The 17,896-nt window shown below is 41.6% G+C and overlaps 1 protein-coding gene across 1 annotated transcript in view; it reads right to left on the reverse strand.

The window, feature by feature from the left end:
- Positions 1 to 14,893, reverse strand: part of LOC117528716 (exostosin-2) — a 74,660-nt gene extending 59,767 nt beyond the window's left edge. Inside the window, exons 1-5 of the mRNA XM_034191356.1 lie at positions 14,785 to 14,893; positions 13,764 to 14,099; positions 13,400 to 13,623; positions 12,573 to 12,662; positions 4,699 to 4,815 (exon numbers count right to left, since the gene is read on the reverse strand). Of these exons, the coding sequence (XP_034047247.1) occupies positions 4,699 to 4,815; positions 12,573 to 12,662; positions 13,400 to 13,623; positions 13,764 to 14,078 (746 nt within the window). The 5' untranslated portion in view covers positions 14,079 to 14,099; positions 14,785 to 14,893. The remainder of the gene's footprint in view (positions 1 to 4,698; positions 4,816 to 12,572; positions 12,663 to 13,399; positions 13,624 to 13,763; positions 14,100 to 14,784) is intronic.
- Positions 14,894 to 17,896: the final 3,003 nt, after the last annotated feature.

Below are 17,896 nucleotides of genomic sequence, written 5' to 3' on the forward strand. Positions count from 1 at the left end.
ATGTGTTTGTTTGTCTATACGTGGCCCTCCGACAAACTGGCGTCCTGTCCAGGGTGTATCCTGCCTCGCGCTCTATGACTGCTGGGATAGGCTCCAGCCCCCCATGACCCTCAATTGGACTAAGTGGTTGAAGATGTGTGTCAGGGCTTGACAATAAGGCAATTTATGCACTGGCCCACAGGGCCAGTAGAATCTGAAAGTTACTGGCCCGGATGAAAATATCACTGGCCCATACTTTCACGCCTGTGCCGAACCGGGGGGTAACTGATAAGAATTTTTTAAATCAACACTCAGACATTAGAATTGGGTTTCCTTAATGTAAAAACACTTGAAAACAAACACAAAATTCTTCTACTACATGATAAAAACCTTAAAGTGAGTAAACTTTGAAAAAAATGTCGGTAGGTAACTGATAGGAATTTTTTCAACACTCAGACATTAATACAAAAATAAATTTATTTCTTGATCATTTACAAAATTAATATGTTAAATTTCATAAACCAAGTTCCCTTGCTAATGTTGTCACCGTGGGGTTTCCACAAGGGCATACTGATTAGACTTTTAAACTGGCGTATGAAATCATACCACATTGTCTACCAGGACATGGTATATTTATACTTACTTGATAGCATATTCTGGCATGGCCCTACAAGTTCCACAGAAGACAACCTCACTCTCCTCATCACGCTCCAGCTATGGCCGTCTTTTCTTCCAGGAAGTTTGCCAAGTTTTCCTCACCCTTTTCTTCTCATATTCAGCATCAGCAGCCTTCCTCTTCTGTGCTTGTTTTGAGGGTGATAGCTGTTCTTTCCTTTGCTTTCCTGGTTTCTGCCCAGGGGCAGGAGGTTTCAAGAAATTCATAATATTCACTGCGCTCGATCTTGCTTAAGCGAAAATGATGCGTCGATGTTGAAGCGAAATTTGTGCCACATCAGAAGATGCGCCTGCAGACGAAGTTTGTCTGCACTTCGGCAATGTTCCCAACATTGCGAAGTGGTGCAACATGTCCTGTCTCTGGTAGCAGCCTGTGAGCAGGACGTATGTCTCTTTTGTCCTTTATTTCACAACTATGACAAGAGTTTTTGGAGGAGCAGCAGCCCCACAGCAGCGGGAGCGGAGTTTCTTTTTCTTTTTTTTTCTTTTTTTTTTTAATTGTTTACATGTGCGCGCGTGAACGGGACAGTTGGTCCTCAAGTTGGGTCCTGCAGAGGCAGAAGGACCGCTGAAAGCAGCCATCATCCAGACGCAGCTCCTGCAGCAAATAATGATACTGCCTGAATTGGGAACGTCTCATGACGTTTGTCAGCTTTTTACAACAACTCGCTCCGTGTGACAACCGGAGCCGGCGAGCTGAATGGAAGCTCCTCCTATTTGATGACGCACCGGGGCGAATTTTCGCAGCAAAAGCAGAGTGACACACCGGGTGAAGGAGGCGCGTCCGTTGCCACGCGACCCCCGCGAATTTGTAGCATCTGATCGCGCCCGGTGTGAACGCGGCATTAGACTAATAAATCTGCCCAAAGCGATTTTAATTCTTACTGGCCCGTGGTGGCCCGGAACATGTAAAAAAGGCCGCCGGGCCATCGGACCAGTGCTATTGTCGAGCCCAGTGTGTGTGTGGGCACTGCCTATTATTTTTGCTCTGAAACAGCAGACACGCTGCTCATGATGTGTGTGATTAAAATAGAGGTGTGGTGTGTATTTAATGTGAAGCAGTGTGATGATGTGCTTTTTGGAGCATTATGCAGGTTTTAAAAGCACAGTACTGGAGTGGTTCAGATCTTATCTTAGAGACCGTAGTTTCTCTGTGCACCTTGGGCCACACCAGTCCAGCTCAGCACCCTTAAATTATGGTGTTCCACAAGGCTCTGTTTTGGGTCCCGCCCCTTTTTTCACTGTATATGCTGCCACTTGGCACCATATTCAGAAAATACAACTTGGCCTTTCATTTTTATGCCGATGACCTGCAAATCTATCTCCCACTTAAGCTCCCATCAAATTCTTTTACTAACCTGGTAAATTGTCTGCAGGAAGTGAAAACTTGGTTGGCCCAAAACTTTGTAATTCTCAATGAGAAAAAAAACAAATAGTTGGTTTTGGCCCTGCATGGTCATCTGGTTCATATGATGTGCTTGGTCCTTTGTCTTCCTGTGTGCATGATTCTGTCAGAAATCTGGGGGTCATTTTTGACAGCTCCTTCAAAATGGGCAAGCAAATTAATTCTGTGGTAATGGCCAGTTTCCACCAACTCAGAATCTTGAGAAAAGTGAAGGCTTACCTCCCAGCGTGTGATTTTGAGCGAGTTATTCATTTGTTTATAACATCTCGTCTAGATTATTGTAACTCACTCTACAGTGGACTGGACCAGTTGTCTCTAATGCTGTGTTCACACCGGGCGCGATCAGACGCTACAAATTTGCGTGGGGTCGCCAGGCGATGGACGCACCTCCTTCGCCCGGTGTGTCGCTCTGCTTGGGTGGACTTTCGCTGCGAAAATTTGCCCCGGTGCATCATCAAATAGGAGGAGCTTCCATTCTGCTCGCCGGCTCCAGTTGTCAGTCAAGCTAACATGACGGACCTTGATCACACGGAGCGAGTTGCTGTGGAAAGCTCCCAATACAGAGAGTATCATTATTTGCTGCAGGAGCTGTGTCTGGGTGACGGCCGCTTTCAACGGTCCTTCCACCTCTGCGGGACCCAGTTTGAGGATCAACTGTCCCGTTCGCGCGCGCACATGTAAACAATAAAAAAAAAAGAAAAAAAAAAAAGAAACTCTGCTGCTTGCTGCAGCTGGCTCTTCCCCCAAAAAACTCTGTCATAATTGTGTTTAGAAACCAGTCACCATTTGCTTTATTATACAGCTGTGTAGTTAATAAGTAAAATAATCTCCAGGACGATTCGTGCGCGCACGAAAAAAAAAAGGAAAAAGCTCCGCTCCCGCTGCTGCAAGTAGGGCTGCTGCTCCCTCCAAAAACTCTGTCACAATTGTGTTTAGAAACCAGTCACCATTTGTTTTATTATACATCTGTGTAGTTAATTAATAAAATATTCTCAACAGACGATCGCGCGCACGTAAAAAAAAAAAGGAAAAAGCTCCGCTCCCGCTGCTGCAAGTAGGGCTGCTGCTCGCTCCAAAAACTGTCATAATTGTGTTTAGAAACCAGTCACCATTTGCTTTATTATACAGCTGTGTAGTTAATAAGTAAAATAATCTCCAGGATGATTCGCTCGCACGTAAAATAAAAATAAAAAGAAACTCCGCTCCCCGCTGCTGTTTGCTCCAAAAACTCTGTCATGATTGTGAAATAAAGGACAAAAGAGACATAAGTCCTGCTCACAGGCTGCTACCAGATACAGGACATGTTCACATCTTCAGTCAAACTCCAGACAGCTCCACATCACTACATATTCAGTCCCTGATTGGTCATCGCGGCGCGACGAGACGAAAAAGTTCCGAGTTTTGAACTTAGGGAGGAGGGCAACGCGACGTGACGCAACGCAATATCGCGCCACAAACGCGCAAAATGCTCAAAATCGCTTCACTCGCATCGCTTCACTCGCGTCCATCGCATCGCGCTGCGCGGTTTGGCGCCAAAACGCGTCCTTACATAGGGATTACATGGCAACCTGTGGCTGCAGTCGCTCGCGTCGCGCCCGTTGTGAACGCGGCATAAAGCGTCTGCAGCAGGTCCAGAACGCTGCAGCATGCCTGCTCATAGTGACGAAGAAGCGAGAGCACATCACCCCTGTGTTACCCTCGCTCCATTGGCTCCCAGTCACATTTAGGATTGATTTTAAGATTCTGCTGCTTGTGTTCAAGTGTTTAAATGGTTTGGCTCCCGATTACCTCTCTGAGCTTTTGACTACTTATGTTCTGGTCAGATCAGTGAGGTGAGAAAGCCAGATCTCGATTAAAAACTCGAGGTGATCTGGCTTTTTCGGTGGCTGCGCCTAAACTTTGGAACAGTTTGCCTTTGCACATCAGAGCTGCTCCATCTCTAGAGTCTTTTAAATCTGTTCTCAAGACTCATTTTTATGCTTTGGCTTTTAATACAATTTAAGCTGTGTGTGTCTGGTCTTATGTGTCCTTGTATATTTTGGAATTTTAATGCTTTTTTTTTGTGGTATGGTTTATGATATTGTTTTTACTGTGAAGCACTTTGGGCAGCTGCTGTTGTTGTAAATGTGCTATATAAATAAATTGACATAAAATTGACATTGGCATTTTAAAACATTTATGCTCTGTACTGAATGCTGAGATGTGTGTGCCTGCTCACTCCAATGACACTGCACGTATGAGACGAGGTGAGGGGGAAACGTGCACAGATTTAGAGAATCTGATTTCATTTATCCTAAATCAGTGACTGATTTAGGATAAATGAAATCAGTCCGATCAGAAAAATTTGCTATTATACCTAATAGTCAAGGATTTTTTTTTTTTACATTAAAGCATGTGTGTACTTGAAATAGCATTAAAAAGCATTTTTCTCAAGGACAAATACAAATAATTTTCAGTCTTGTGTATCAAGAACAACTTTAAAAAAAAGTGTACTTAATTACGAAATACAGTGGTTGCCCCAAAACCTGTGAAGAGCATTGAAGTATTACATGATGTCATTTCAGAGGTTGTTGAGAGATTAGGTCATGTGATACTGCTACAACATAGTGAAATGTGATTTGTTACATTATTAAACTCACCCAGGTTGTCTCTCAGGCAGCTCAACATCAGCAGAAAGGGGGCTGTAAACTGGGATGCTGACATCATAGCCCTGTCTGTAGGTCCATGTAGAGAAACCACCACCTGCCAGCAGAGCTCTGAAAGAAACATCACCTTTTCTGAAATCTGTATTACAGTGTTTTAGTACTTTATGGTTTTCAATAGAAATAAATTATGATACTTACAATAAATGTATTATTTTGCTTCCTGCGGACAGCTTTGCTGATGTGAAACGAGTGAAAATGTAATTGATTCTATGTAATTTTTTTCTGACTCACTTGTTTTCAGGTAACATTAATGTTCTATTAAAACACAGTCAGTCAGTCTTGTCTAGTCACACAACTGGTTATGATGACACTCCATCCCAAATGGAATCCAACTAGTTGATCTCAGGAAATTTCTAACTACTAGGAGATAAATGTTGACTGCCTCAAGCCTATGTGCTCATAAACCTCATTGCTTACAACCAGAACCATCAATGCAGCGCAAGCATGCACACACATCAACATTTTGATAAGGCAGGAGTACTGTACGTAGAGGAGAGAAATTGAAACTCAAGTATTGACCAAATACCAATATTAGCACTGATACTTTTGATATTTGGATCAGTTTACCCACCCCATCACTGAACAAGAAGGGGACTTTGTCCGCTGCATGAAATGCTACTCTAAACCAATGACAGCTCCAGAGATTTTGTTTTGCAGGTGCTATGGGGGAGCTGGGCATTTTTATGAGGGTGTTATGCCAGGTCATTGGTATGTCCATCCCCTCTGCTGTTCCTCAGGTAGTTCTTTAGGTGATGCAGACTTTAAACCGACTACTCACAACAGTACAATGACATCATGACATTAAACGTGATGTCAAACATCACATTCTCGTATGTGAAAAATTGTATCAACATGTCAAGCAAGATACACAATAAGATATACAGGCTTAGGAGGAGTTAAAAAAAACTTAATTTATTCACAAGTAATTTCCATCATAAGGAATTAATGCATTTCCATACATCTTCCACAACAAGGGTGTCATGTGGGTAACAGTTTGCAGCTATGATGATGAATCCATGCAACAGGTCAGATTAAAAGATTTTCTTTACTCTGTGTGGCACTTTGCAAAGTACTAGCTTTGGTTGCTACACTGATTAGCTCCACATTGTCATCTTCATTTTTTGTGGAAGCATTACAGTGCCACATACAGGTCTGGCATATATACTACAGCATTTTCAAGCGGTCTCACTGGATCTGTCAGAATGGAGGTTATTTCTTGAATGGAGCATTTTTTGAAAATGACAAAGAAAAATATGGTACATTGAAAGTTTCAGTGTGGACTAGGCTTTAAAAACATGGGATGAAACTAAATGAGCCATTATTTTCTTGGGGTGCTATGGCTAATCCAGGGGGAGCTACAGCGCCCCCTCTAGCATCACCCCTGCTCTAAACTAAAACACTGCAGCACAGCCACCTGCGCCACAATTTATCACTTGAGGAGGGTTTAACTGGAGGACAAGGAGAAGCTGCCGGTGTGTTTGGTTCTGTCCTCGTAAGAGGAAAGCCCCGTGAACCCCCAACCTCCTGCAGCTGGTTAACACGCCACCAGTCATTAGCATATCACCATCAGCAGTGGGGCTTAAACTGCAGGGAGAAGAGGCCCCTGAAGCAGAGCTCTGTGGGACATTTTCGTCAGTGTGAACAACAAGGCTCACGGCACAATGTGCCAACAAATCACTGTAGAAATGCATCGATATGTGACCTCTTGCATCAATATCGCATCAGGAAACATTTGAATAGAATGATTCTGGTGGCAGCTCTACTGAGAGATCATCAGAATCACAGCAGATAAACTAAACAATATACCCTGAACAGGTCTCCAATTAACTCAGATCAACCAGTTTACCTTTGGTCTGTGGCCATGTCTGCAATCATACACCATCTAAGTGTAATCTACTGTTTACAGTTGTTATTCTTTTGCTCTGTCTGCACATTTAAACATTTATCAGTATATCAAATAACTCAAGCTGTAAAGTACATGACTGACAGCAACATAAAGAAGCCAGACTGAGTATTCTGTGAAAAATGCAAACAGTCAAATTATTGAATTCATTTTTATACTCTGGGGTGAACTGTCACTGGCCACATCTTTATGTTTTGGAGTTATTGTGGGTCCTTAGCAAGTTTAAACTCTGCTTACTGAGGACCCCCAAGCCTCCATTTTCCATCCCTCCTTGCTCTACCCACCCCGGTTAAATACTAACTAATAGGTCATGGGTTAAAGCAATAAATTTTCATCCAACTGAAAATTTTTCCTGGAAAAAATCAATGCCAGCAATTCCTTAAAATGTGGCGTAGTGGGGGCACACACTCTTTTTTCCTCAATAAATACAATAAACACATTATACAGCATACAAATCTATTCTAAATAACCTCTAAGGAGAGACTAAGCATAAAAAGAATGCAAAGCATAAAAAGAATGCAAAACTTGAACATAAGGTACATAAAAGGGTGGTGAGGAGGCGGGGTGTAGTCTTGATTCCGGTGGGGTCTGGGGGTGCCCCCCAGAACATTTTTTTAAAGACCAAGTCAAATTTTGTGTATTCTGGTGAATTTTAACAGGTATGAAGCCCTCTGAAACAAAGAAAACTCACTTCAAACTATGGGGGTCAGGGGGATCTCCCCCAGAAATTTTTTAAAAGAGCAAGTCAAATTTTGTATATTCTGGTGAATTTTAATGAGTATGAAGCCCTCTGAAACAAATAAAACTCACTTTGAAGTGTTAAGTAAATCACAGTATTGATTATGGGGGGTTTGGGGGATCTCTCCCCAAAATTTTTTAAAAGAGCAAGTCTAATTTTGTGTATTCTAGTGAATTTTAATGGGTATGAAGTCCTCTGAAACAAAGAAAACTCACTTCAAACTGTCAAGTAAAAATTCTTTGTCTTCTGTAGCATTTAGATCTGTTCTAATTCGGTGAATGCACCAAATGGGTGCTGTGTCGCTGGCTGTACAGTCAATAAAATACAAAATTAGGGCCTAAAGCAACTGACAACGTTGTTCTGCTGTGCACAAAGGAACACTGTCACCAGTTTTGAAAACGCATGCGCACTGAGAAACTCAAAACTGGCGTATTCACATTTAATCGGTAAAATGCTCTCACTCGTAAAACAAACTAGGGCTGCAACTAACGATTATTTTAGTAATTGATTAACCATTTTTTTGTTTTTTTTTACTTACATGTGAGTTTTACCATTATTTCTTGAAGTGAGTTATTATTAAAAGGACTGTCACGCAACATCAAAGTTTGAGTTTGTAATAAAGTTATGATGTTATATTCTCATCAAACATACTTGGAGTAGTGTTTTGTTTTACACATACATACATTACCGACACACCAGAGATTTCCATCAGGTTTAACCCAATAATGAGCATTTTTAGATGCCTACAGCAACTACGAGGTCTGTTAGAAAACTATCCGACCGAGCCGCAATGGCGCACAACAAAAAGCATGTCCGTGTTGGAAGTCTCACAGGACAAGTTGTGACATGCCCAGCTGTTACACAATTTCTTGGATACTCACTCGACAGAAAAGCCACCGAAAGCCGTCTGAATCTTCCGAATGGTTTCCAACACGGACGTGCTTTTTGTTGTGCGCCATTGCGGCTCCGTGCTGACGCGCGAATTCCTCCACACGTCTTTCATTACAAAATCTCCTGTAACAGTGGAATGTGCCGCAAAAGTTCTGATGTCCACCTCTTCTGCAATTTCTCTGGTAGTCAGACGACGTCCCGGATCAACACAGCCTTCACTTTGGAAATGATCTGGTCGTTTCAGCCTGTCGATGGCCGCTCGGAGCGCGGCGCGCTCTCTGATGCTGTGGGCCGTCTTTAATCTGGTTGTAATGCTCCTTAATCTGTGTGACGCCGAGAGTATCCTCACCGAAAGCCGTCTGAATCTTCTGAATGGTTTCCACCTGGCTGTCTCTCACAGTTTCTGGAAAAATTTGATTCAGCGCTGCTCCAATCGCTCAGCCATTTCCCTGACAATGAAAATCCGACGAGGGGTGTGGACCAGTGCTCACTCAAAGCCTGCCCACAGGCGAATGACGCAACCGACAGGCGTGAAAAAAACTCACACACGCGCACGAAGGTTCAAGCTTGGCTGATGCAAGCCCACATGATTCAAATCCATATAGTTAAAAAAAAATAAATAAAAAGGTCGGATAGTTTTCTAACAGACCTCATATCTCAACCATTGACAACATATTAAAGCAAGAGTCCACAAAAGTATTTTAAAGGCCTGACTAAAGTGTAATATGTGATCTTTAATAAGTTATTTTCATGAAAAAAACACAAATGTGCAGTTTACTGCACATTTGTGGGGAGGTGGTTTGGGGAGGTGATGGGCTAGTGGTTAAGGTGTTGGGCTTGAGTCCAGAAGATCATGGGTTCAAATCTCCACCTGACTGGAAAATCACTAAGGGCCCTTGGGCAAGGCCTTTAATCCCCTATTGCTCCCGGTGTGTAGTGAGCGCCTTGTATGGCAGCACCCTGACATCGGGGTGAATGATGTCACCCCGATATAGATAGATTGACCCGATATGATCAATCTATCTTTATTAGTTGGCTATGTACCACAGACTTTTAAGGTGGCAGTAATTAAACCATTACTTAAAAAGCCATCACTTGACCCAGCTATCTTAGCTAATTATAGGCCAATCTCCAACCTTCCTTTTCTCTCAAAAATTCTTGAAAGGGTAGTTGTAAAACAGCTAACTGATCATCTGCAGAGGAATGATCTATTTGAAGAGTTTCAGTCAGGGTTTAGAATTCATCATAGTACAGAAACAGCATTAGTGAAGGTTACAAATGATCTTCTTATGGCCTCAGACAGTGGACTCATCTCTGTGCTTGTTCTGTTAGACCTCAGTGCTGCTTTTGATACTGTTGACCATAAAATTTTATTACAGAGATTAGAGCATGCCACAGGTATTAAAGGCACTGCGCTGCGGTGGTCTGAATCATATTTATCTAATAGATTACAATTTGTTCATGTAAATGGGGAATCTTCTTCACAGACTAAGGTTAATTATGGAGTTCCACAAGGTTCTGTGCTAGGACCAATGTTATTCACTTTATACATGCTTCCCTTCGGCAGTATTATTAGAGAGCATTGCTTAAATTTTCATTGTTACGCAGATGACACCCAGCTTTATTTATCCATGAAGCCAGAGGACACACACCAATTAGCTAAACTGCAGGATTGTCTTACAGACATAAAGACATGGATGACCTCTAATTTCCTGCTTTTAAACTCAGATAAAACTGAAGTTATTGTACTTGGCCCACAAATCTTAGAAACATGGTGTCTAACCAGATCATTACTCTGGATGGTATTACCCTGACCTCTACTAATACTGTGAGAAATCTTGGAGTCATTTTTGATCAGGATATGTCATTCAATGCGCATATTAAACAAATATGTAGGACTGCTTTTTTGCATTTGCGCAATATCTCTAAAATTAGAAAGGTCTTGTCTCAGAGTGATGCTGAAAAACTAATTCATGCATTTATTTCCTCTAGACTGGACTATTGTAATTCATTATTATCAGGTTGTCCTAAAAGTTCCCTGAAAAGCCTTCAGTTAATTCAAAATGCTGCTGCTAGAGTACTGACAGGGACTAGAAGGAGAGAGCATATCTCACCCATATTGGCCTCTCTTCATTGGCTTCCTGTTAATTCTAGAATAGAATTTAAAATTCTTCTTCTTACTTATAAGGTTTTGAATAATCAGGTCCCATCTTATCTTAGGGACCTCATAGTACCATATCACCCCAATAGAGCGCTTCGCTCTCAGACTGCAGGCTTCCTAGGGTTTGTAAGAGTAGAATGGGAGGCAGAGCCTTCAGCTTTCAGGCTCCTCTCCTCTGGAACCAGCTCCCAATTCGGATCAGGGAGACAGACACCCTCTCTACTCTTAAAATTAGGCTTAAAACTTTCCTTTTTGCTAAAGCTTATAGTTAGGGCTGGATCAGGTGACACTGAACCATCCCTTAGTTATGTTGCTATAGACTTAGACTGCTGGGGGGTTCCCATGATGCACTGAGTGTTTCTTTCTCTTTTTGCACCACTCTGCATTTAATCATTAGTGATTGATCTCTGCTCTCTTCCACAGCATGTCTTTTTCCTGATTCTCTCCCCTCAGCCCCAACCAGTCCCAGCAGAAGACTGCCCCTCCCTGAGCCTGGTTCTGCTGGAGGTTTCTTCCTGTTAAAAGGGAGTTTTTCCTTCCCACTGTCGCCAAGCGCTTGCTCACAGGGGGTCGTTTTGACCGTTGGGGTTTTCCGTAATTATTGTATGACTTTGCCTTACAATATAAAGCGCCTTGGGGCAACTGTTTGTTGTGATTTGGCGCTATATAAATAAAACTGATTTGATTTGATTTGAATGTGAGGCATAATTGTAAAGTGCTTTGAGCGTCTGATGCAGATGGAAAAGCGCTATATAAATGCAGTCCATTTACTGCATTTTATTTTTTTCTTGTGTAAAAACACAGCTTAGATGTGGTTTGACCGAAACAAATTGTCATTAAACTTAAATAAAACAGGGATGAAGTGAAGGTTTAAGAGTCACTAGGTGTTCACAGGAAACAGTTATTTCTATATTTATTTATTTGTTCATTGTTAGCTGGTTTTACCTTTTCTGTTTTGTTTTATCAGGTTCTTTTTGTCTGTTTCTCAAAAATTGTATTGTAGCAATATTAGTTATTACTTTTGTTGTTGTTGCCATTATCATTAATATATAAATAAAAAATATTACAATTCGTAATACATCTGACTCTTTTACGACAACAAACGCTAAGCCATTAATTATTTATTATACAGAAAACAAAAGCACACAAACTGTGCTGAGATGAGAACAGCTTAATGCTAACTTTAACACTGAAAACGCCATAGACATGCTAACGCATTAGCATTGGTCCTGTTTTTAAGTTATAAAATACATCCATCAACTGTTTTAGAAGACCATAACAGGTCGGTTTAATATAAAAAAGGTAAATATTACTCACAGACATATGTTCTTTAGGGTTTTAGCAGGGGAAAATTAAGAAAAAAGTGAAATAATACAACAAGCCATCGAAACAGTGAGTCGGATCATTGCGTCATTGGTTCGAAGCAAACCCACACCCTGCTCTTCTTGGGGAAGATCTGCCAATGTTCTCACGAAGACAGGGAGGAGAAAGACCGTGGCTCATGGCAAGCAGTAAACAGAGCGGAGAGGAGTGAAAATTCACACAGTCCCTTCCTCCCCAGTGCAGCGCCATATACGCGGACATTGCTGCTTTGATTAGCGCAGAATGGGATGTTGCTTTGACAGTGATATTTCGTCCCAAAAACACACGACACCACGTGCGTACACGTATGTGTGTTTAAATTTTCCAAATGACGGAAATCCGTCGTGGTGACGGAGAACTTTAACCCATGTAATAGGTACTTTGGAAGTTTTGGCATCTGTCAGCGTGATTGGATGAATTCATGTTTTTATTAGTCAAATGGATTGTGCATTATGCTGTTGATAGTTTACTTACTGCCTGCTGCTACAAAGCAGACAAGGGAAAAAAATGCCCACAGCAGCTCTTTGCTGAGCAAACACACCTGAACTACCATTTACCCAGTTTAAAAGTATACTTTCAGAAACTTCAAGGCCAAGCAGTGCCCTGTCATGGCCCAGAGATTTTCTGAGATAGAATAAATCCTGAGGATATTGTAGGAGTAAATTACTTTTGTTTTAATTTAGCATTATATCATAACAATACAGATAAGAGAGCTCTTTGTTTACAATGTTTGCTTTGTAAAGTCTTGGTACCTGTCTCTGGGCACATCCAAGGCGGTATTGTAGTCTGGAGGTCCTCCAGGTAACATGTTGAAAAGTAGGTGATTCATACCTTTTTCCCACCTACAAACAAAAATATATGAGTGCTGAAATGATCAGTTGATTTTAAGAACAATGAATGCTGCCACAAAAGAGGAACAATTAATCACTTTTGACTCTGGTAGCTTATCTTTGGCATCAGTATTTGATATATTTGAAGTCATTTAGGCATTTATAGAAGCTACTTTGAGCATCAACACCAATGACCTTAGATAAGAGCAATTTCCATGAGAAAAAAAAAATGATGCAGCTAACGTACCACATGAAAATTCAGTAAGGTATATCTTCTATTATACATTCCAAATCTAAGGTGGAACTCTACTAGTGTATGCTAAGGTACTCCTAAATATTAAAAAAAAAAGATAAAAAAGAGGAAGAAAGAAGAAGGGACAGAGCCACCTAGGTGACTGGTCTTGAGAACCAGGGATGGTAGATTTAAAATCTTTTTTATCCCATAAGAATAAAAAAAAGCAAGGATGACATTAGTTCTGATTTAGAATGGGATTTTATATCTAAAAAATAGAACAAGAATACACAGAAAATTTGACTTAATGTTTTTCTAAATGAAAAATGCTCTTGTCAAGCATTTTTTACATAAGAAAAGATGTCAAAATTTGGGAAAATGTATCTCACGTTTTCTTAAGTTTTTCCATTTTATTTTGACCAGTTTTTTTTTTTTTTGCTTATTACAAGACAATTTGGCTAGATCTCAGATTATTTGTCTTATTTTGAGAGAGAGTTTTTGGAGTGTAGAGATTTACCTGGGTAGCATTGCCAGTGCCTGGGCAGTCTCTCTGATACGTAGAGAATTCTGATTTAGCACATCAATAGATGGGATAAAAAGACAAGCCCTGGTGACATCATCAGTGTAGAAATCACTGTCAGAGATGGCACTGAGCATGTCATTGTATTCTCGCGACAGCCCTGTGCTACTGATGGGAACGCCCAATTCATCCACAAACCTCTGCAATGGGTAGATGTAAACCTGCAAAGGCAAAAACAAAACAACAAAAAACAAACAAACCAAAAAAAAAAAAAAAAAAAAAACCCAACTAAAATTAGCAATGGGTTATAATTTCTCCAAGGACCATGGCTAAGTGTTGAAGTTATTTACTTCAGAATTACCTTAATCCGGTTCTTAGGATTGTAGCCACATCTGTACACATCAAAACAGGTGTGCATTCGACAGCTGAGGTCCCCTCTCTCAGGAATAGGACTGGACACAGCGAGACGCACCAGAGGTGCATCATGAACGCTGCGCTTATCTACAGTCCAGTCTGCTGTGGACTCAATAGAGTGGGGCCAGAACTGAAACATGCCAGTTGCAATGAGACCCAGCAACACCACAGAGAAGAGGGTGATATAGTAGATGCGGTGCTTGGTTTTCATCCGTGGTATAAGAGCCGGGCCTCTGGAACTGTATTTACCAGAGGTGTACATGTCTGACTCCACTGTGTCTAACTAGAAAGTGCAAAGACAGAAATATAAACAAAGTGATGTACTGATGCACAATAACACACAGAGATATTGGTCTGTCAAAATACGCTCCCTTTCAAATCATACATAAAAATGAATAATATCCCAACAAGCTCCCCATGCTCTGACAGCACACAACCTTGTTTGTAATTTAAATAAAACTACATTTCGATTTAAAACTTCATGGCAACAAAAATGCCATTTTCAAGAGGGTAACGACTGCATACAAACAGCATGCGTTCATTCAGTATCTCCACTGTTTCGACAACAGTTTATCTTTATTTTGAACATCTGTCAGAAAGCTTTTGCTTCGTCTCAGTGAGGTCTACTTCTATTTCAACGACCTACAACTGCAGAAAATCGGACCAAATTCAACTGCTGGAATGCCGCAAATATGACAAGAACTGCCATGATCGCTAAGATATTTATTACGAATCTTAGCTCTATTTAAACTAAAACCTCAGTAAAACGGGCAAATCTAGTTTAACTTATTAAAAAGGACAGTACAGCGTTTTTAAGAGGCCAGTAAAGCAACCGCGGTAATAGCTAAGGCTAATGAAAACACCTTCCCAATAACGTCAACAAGCAATGATTCACTTTAGGAAACATTTAATAACGGACTATCCAACATCTCTTTACAATATATATATACATATATATATATATTTACCCTGGAGTATGACTTAAACGTCGTCGGGTCCTTATTAAGTCATTATAACATTTAGCACAGTAGACACAATAACAGCGACAGCTAACAGACAGGCTAGACTCCTTCTTCGACACGAACTGTCTCAGGTACATGTTATCGCCACCTTCTGCCCTGGAGTGTAATCACGTTTGTCTTTCTCGAGGGGGAAATCAGACTTGTACTGTAAACGATCACGCGAAAGTAGCAAACCTGTTGTCATGTTTAAGAACGACAATATTCTCTCCTTTCTTCTATATTTAGCACATCACTCATTATCCCTTGTCTTACAGAGATGTTGTGGAACGCTTCAGTGAAGTCAGATCCACAGGTACAGCATGTCTGCAGATGGGTGTAGGCAGGTACACGTCACATGGCCCCCTATGAACGCCAGACCGTATCATAAAGGGGGGGGAGGCAAAACACTAAAAAATATAGCAACCATACAAATATTTATGTAAATTGACTACAGGACCTCACCAAAAAGTTGTCTCTAGCACACAGTCCAGAGCTTCGCTGGCCAGTGAACGCAATAATGAGAAAACCCTGATCAGCAACATAAAACTTTCCAAACATGGTCAGATTCTTTGATTGTGCTCAATACCTTTTACAAAGCACTGCTTTGATTCAACTGGTGTTGAGATCAGATTTGTACCTTGCAGACACAGCTGAGAACAAAGGACTGGCCCTGGTCATCCCTGTAGGGTCATTATCTTCTATTCAGTTTATTTGTATAGCACCAAATCACAACATACGAGGTCTATCAGAAAAGTATCCTACCTTTTTATTTTTTAAAAACACTATATGGATTTGAATGACGTGCGATTACACCAATCATGCTTGAACCCTCGTGCGCATGCGTGAGTTTTTTCACGCGTCGGTGACGTCATTTCCCTGTGGGCAGGCCTTGAGTGAGATGTGGTCCCGCCCTCTCGGCTGAATTCCTTTGTTTCACACGCTGCTTGAGACGGCGCGCGTTGCTTTATCAAAATTTTTTCTGGACCTGTGAGGAATATCCGAGTGGACACTATTTGAGAAATTAAGCTGGTTTTCGGTGAAAAGTTTAACGGCTGATGAGAGATTATGGGGTGTTTCTGTCGGTGTAAGGACTTCCCACGGAGCGGGATGTCGCGCAGCGCTTCCAGGCGCCGTCGTCGGCCTGTTTCGACCTGAAAACATCCTGATTTAAGGCTTAATTCACCCAGGACGTCGTGAGAGAACAGAGAAGATTCAGAAGAGGCTGGCATGAGGACTTTATGCGGACATTCCACTGTTTAAGGACATTTTGTAATGAAAGACGTGTGCGCAAATTCGCCGAGTCGTTTCCGTGAGGACTCGGCAAATCTGTGTGCGCCGCGACAGGAAAAACACCTCCGTGTTGAAAACCATTTGTAAAATTCAGGCGGCTTTTGATGGCTTTCCACAAGTGAGTAACTGAGAAATTGTTTAACAGCTTGGGCATGTTCCAACTTGCCCGTTAAGATTTCCAACGGAGGTGTTTTTCCTGTCGCGACCCCCCCGCGGTCGGGTCCGGCCCCACATGCGACTCTGCCCGCACGTTCTTTCATTACAAAATGTCCATTAACAATGGAATGTCCGAATAAACTCCTCATGCCGACTTCTTCTGAAAGTTCTCTGTTCTCTGACGACTTACTGGGTCAACAGAGCCTGAAATGTGGAAGTTTTCAACTTGAAACGGCGAGACGCTGCCGCCTCGAAGCGCAGATCGCCGTCAGGCGCCGTGGGCCGTCCTTAAAGCGACACTACCGGACCAAAATCTCTCATCGGCCGTTAAAATTTTTACCGAAAACCAGCTGAATTTATCGAATGGTGTCCACTTAGTTGTGCCTTACAGTTTTGAAAAAATTTTGATCAAACAAAGCAGCAGTCTCTCAGCCATTCCTAAACAATGAAAAAAATCGACGAGAGGGTGGGCTACTCCTCACTCAAAGACTGCCCACAGGCGAATGACGTAACCGACAGGCGTGAAAAAAACTCTCGCTTGCCCACGAGGGTTCAAGCATGTCTGATGTAATCACACATGATTCAAATCCATATGGTTTTTGAAAAAATAATAAGGTCGGATACTTTTCTAATAGACCTCGTATGTCACTCCGAGGTACTGTCCTTCTTGGGGTTGGTGTCCCTCTTTAAGTCCTGTCACCACCAGGAAGGATCAGGGGTCCCATCTGCACCCCACCCCACAGTGTACAGTCATGTTTGCCTATTTCCTTTTAAGAAAAAAGAAAAATCACCAGTGTATCCACTATTCTAATCCAATTACATTTTTCCGCAAATCTGATTGGTTAATCGTGTGAGATTTCAGACCATAAAATATTGAGTGGACGGTGGCAAAATATTAAAACCATTTCACATTTGATGAGTTACTCTGCCCCCTGACTGCACTGTTGCGCAGGTGTCACTAATGGCGCTGTCAGCTGAGACCAACAGACACTAGTGCAGGCAGGGACTCAATGCAGCTGATGAGATGGCGAAATCTGTGGGTCTGCTCACAGAATTTCCAGTTTGGCATGAATGCGCTGTTGATACGTTAAGCTTTGATGAGCCGACCTCACCCTATCACAACGATTTGCCAACCCAATTACTTACAGAAAAATGAAACACGCAAACGATGGAATTGGATTACAATGGGAATAACCCTGTTGTGTCTGATGATTTGTTCATGTCGATTCCCTCCAGATGCTTCGGCTTCCTCCCACCACCAAAGACATGCAGGTTAGGTGAATTGGAAACTTTAAATTGACCATACCCATGCCAGAATGTATTCATCTGTAGAAATGTGGCCCTGTGACACTGTCATGTAGATTATTCTCAAGTCATCAATCTGAAAGTCCCAAGTCATCTCACGTCAGCTTGAAAACAATTGGTGGTCATTATGACTTGAGACTTGCTGATTCATGACTTGAGTGACTTTGACCCACCTCTGGTAGATAGATACTTTGTCATTGTACATTTCTCTACAACAAAATTCTCTGAGCACAGCCCTTTTCATAGCAGTAGGAAAAAAGTAATAAAAATAAAACATTAAAATGTATGTAAAGGACAGAATGTTCAATAAATATAAAAGTGCAGAGTG

The sequence above is a fragment of the Thalassophryne amazonica genome, chromosome 2 (assembly GCF_902500255.1).
Source record: "Thalassophryne amazonica chromosome 2, fThaAma1.1, whole genome shotgun sequence".
Classification (NCBI taxonomy): domain Eukaryota; kingdom Metazoa; phylum Chordata; class Actinopteri; order Batrachoidiformes; family Batrachoididae; genus Thalassophryne; species Thalassophryne amazonica.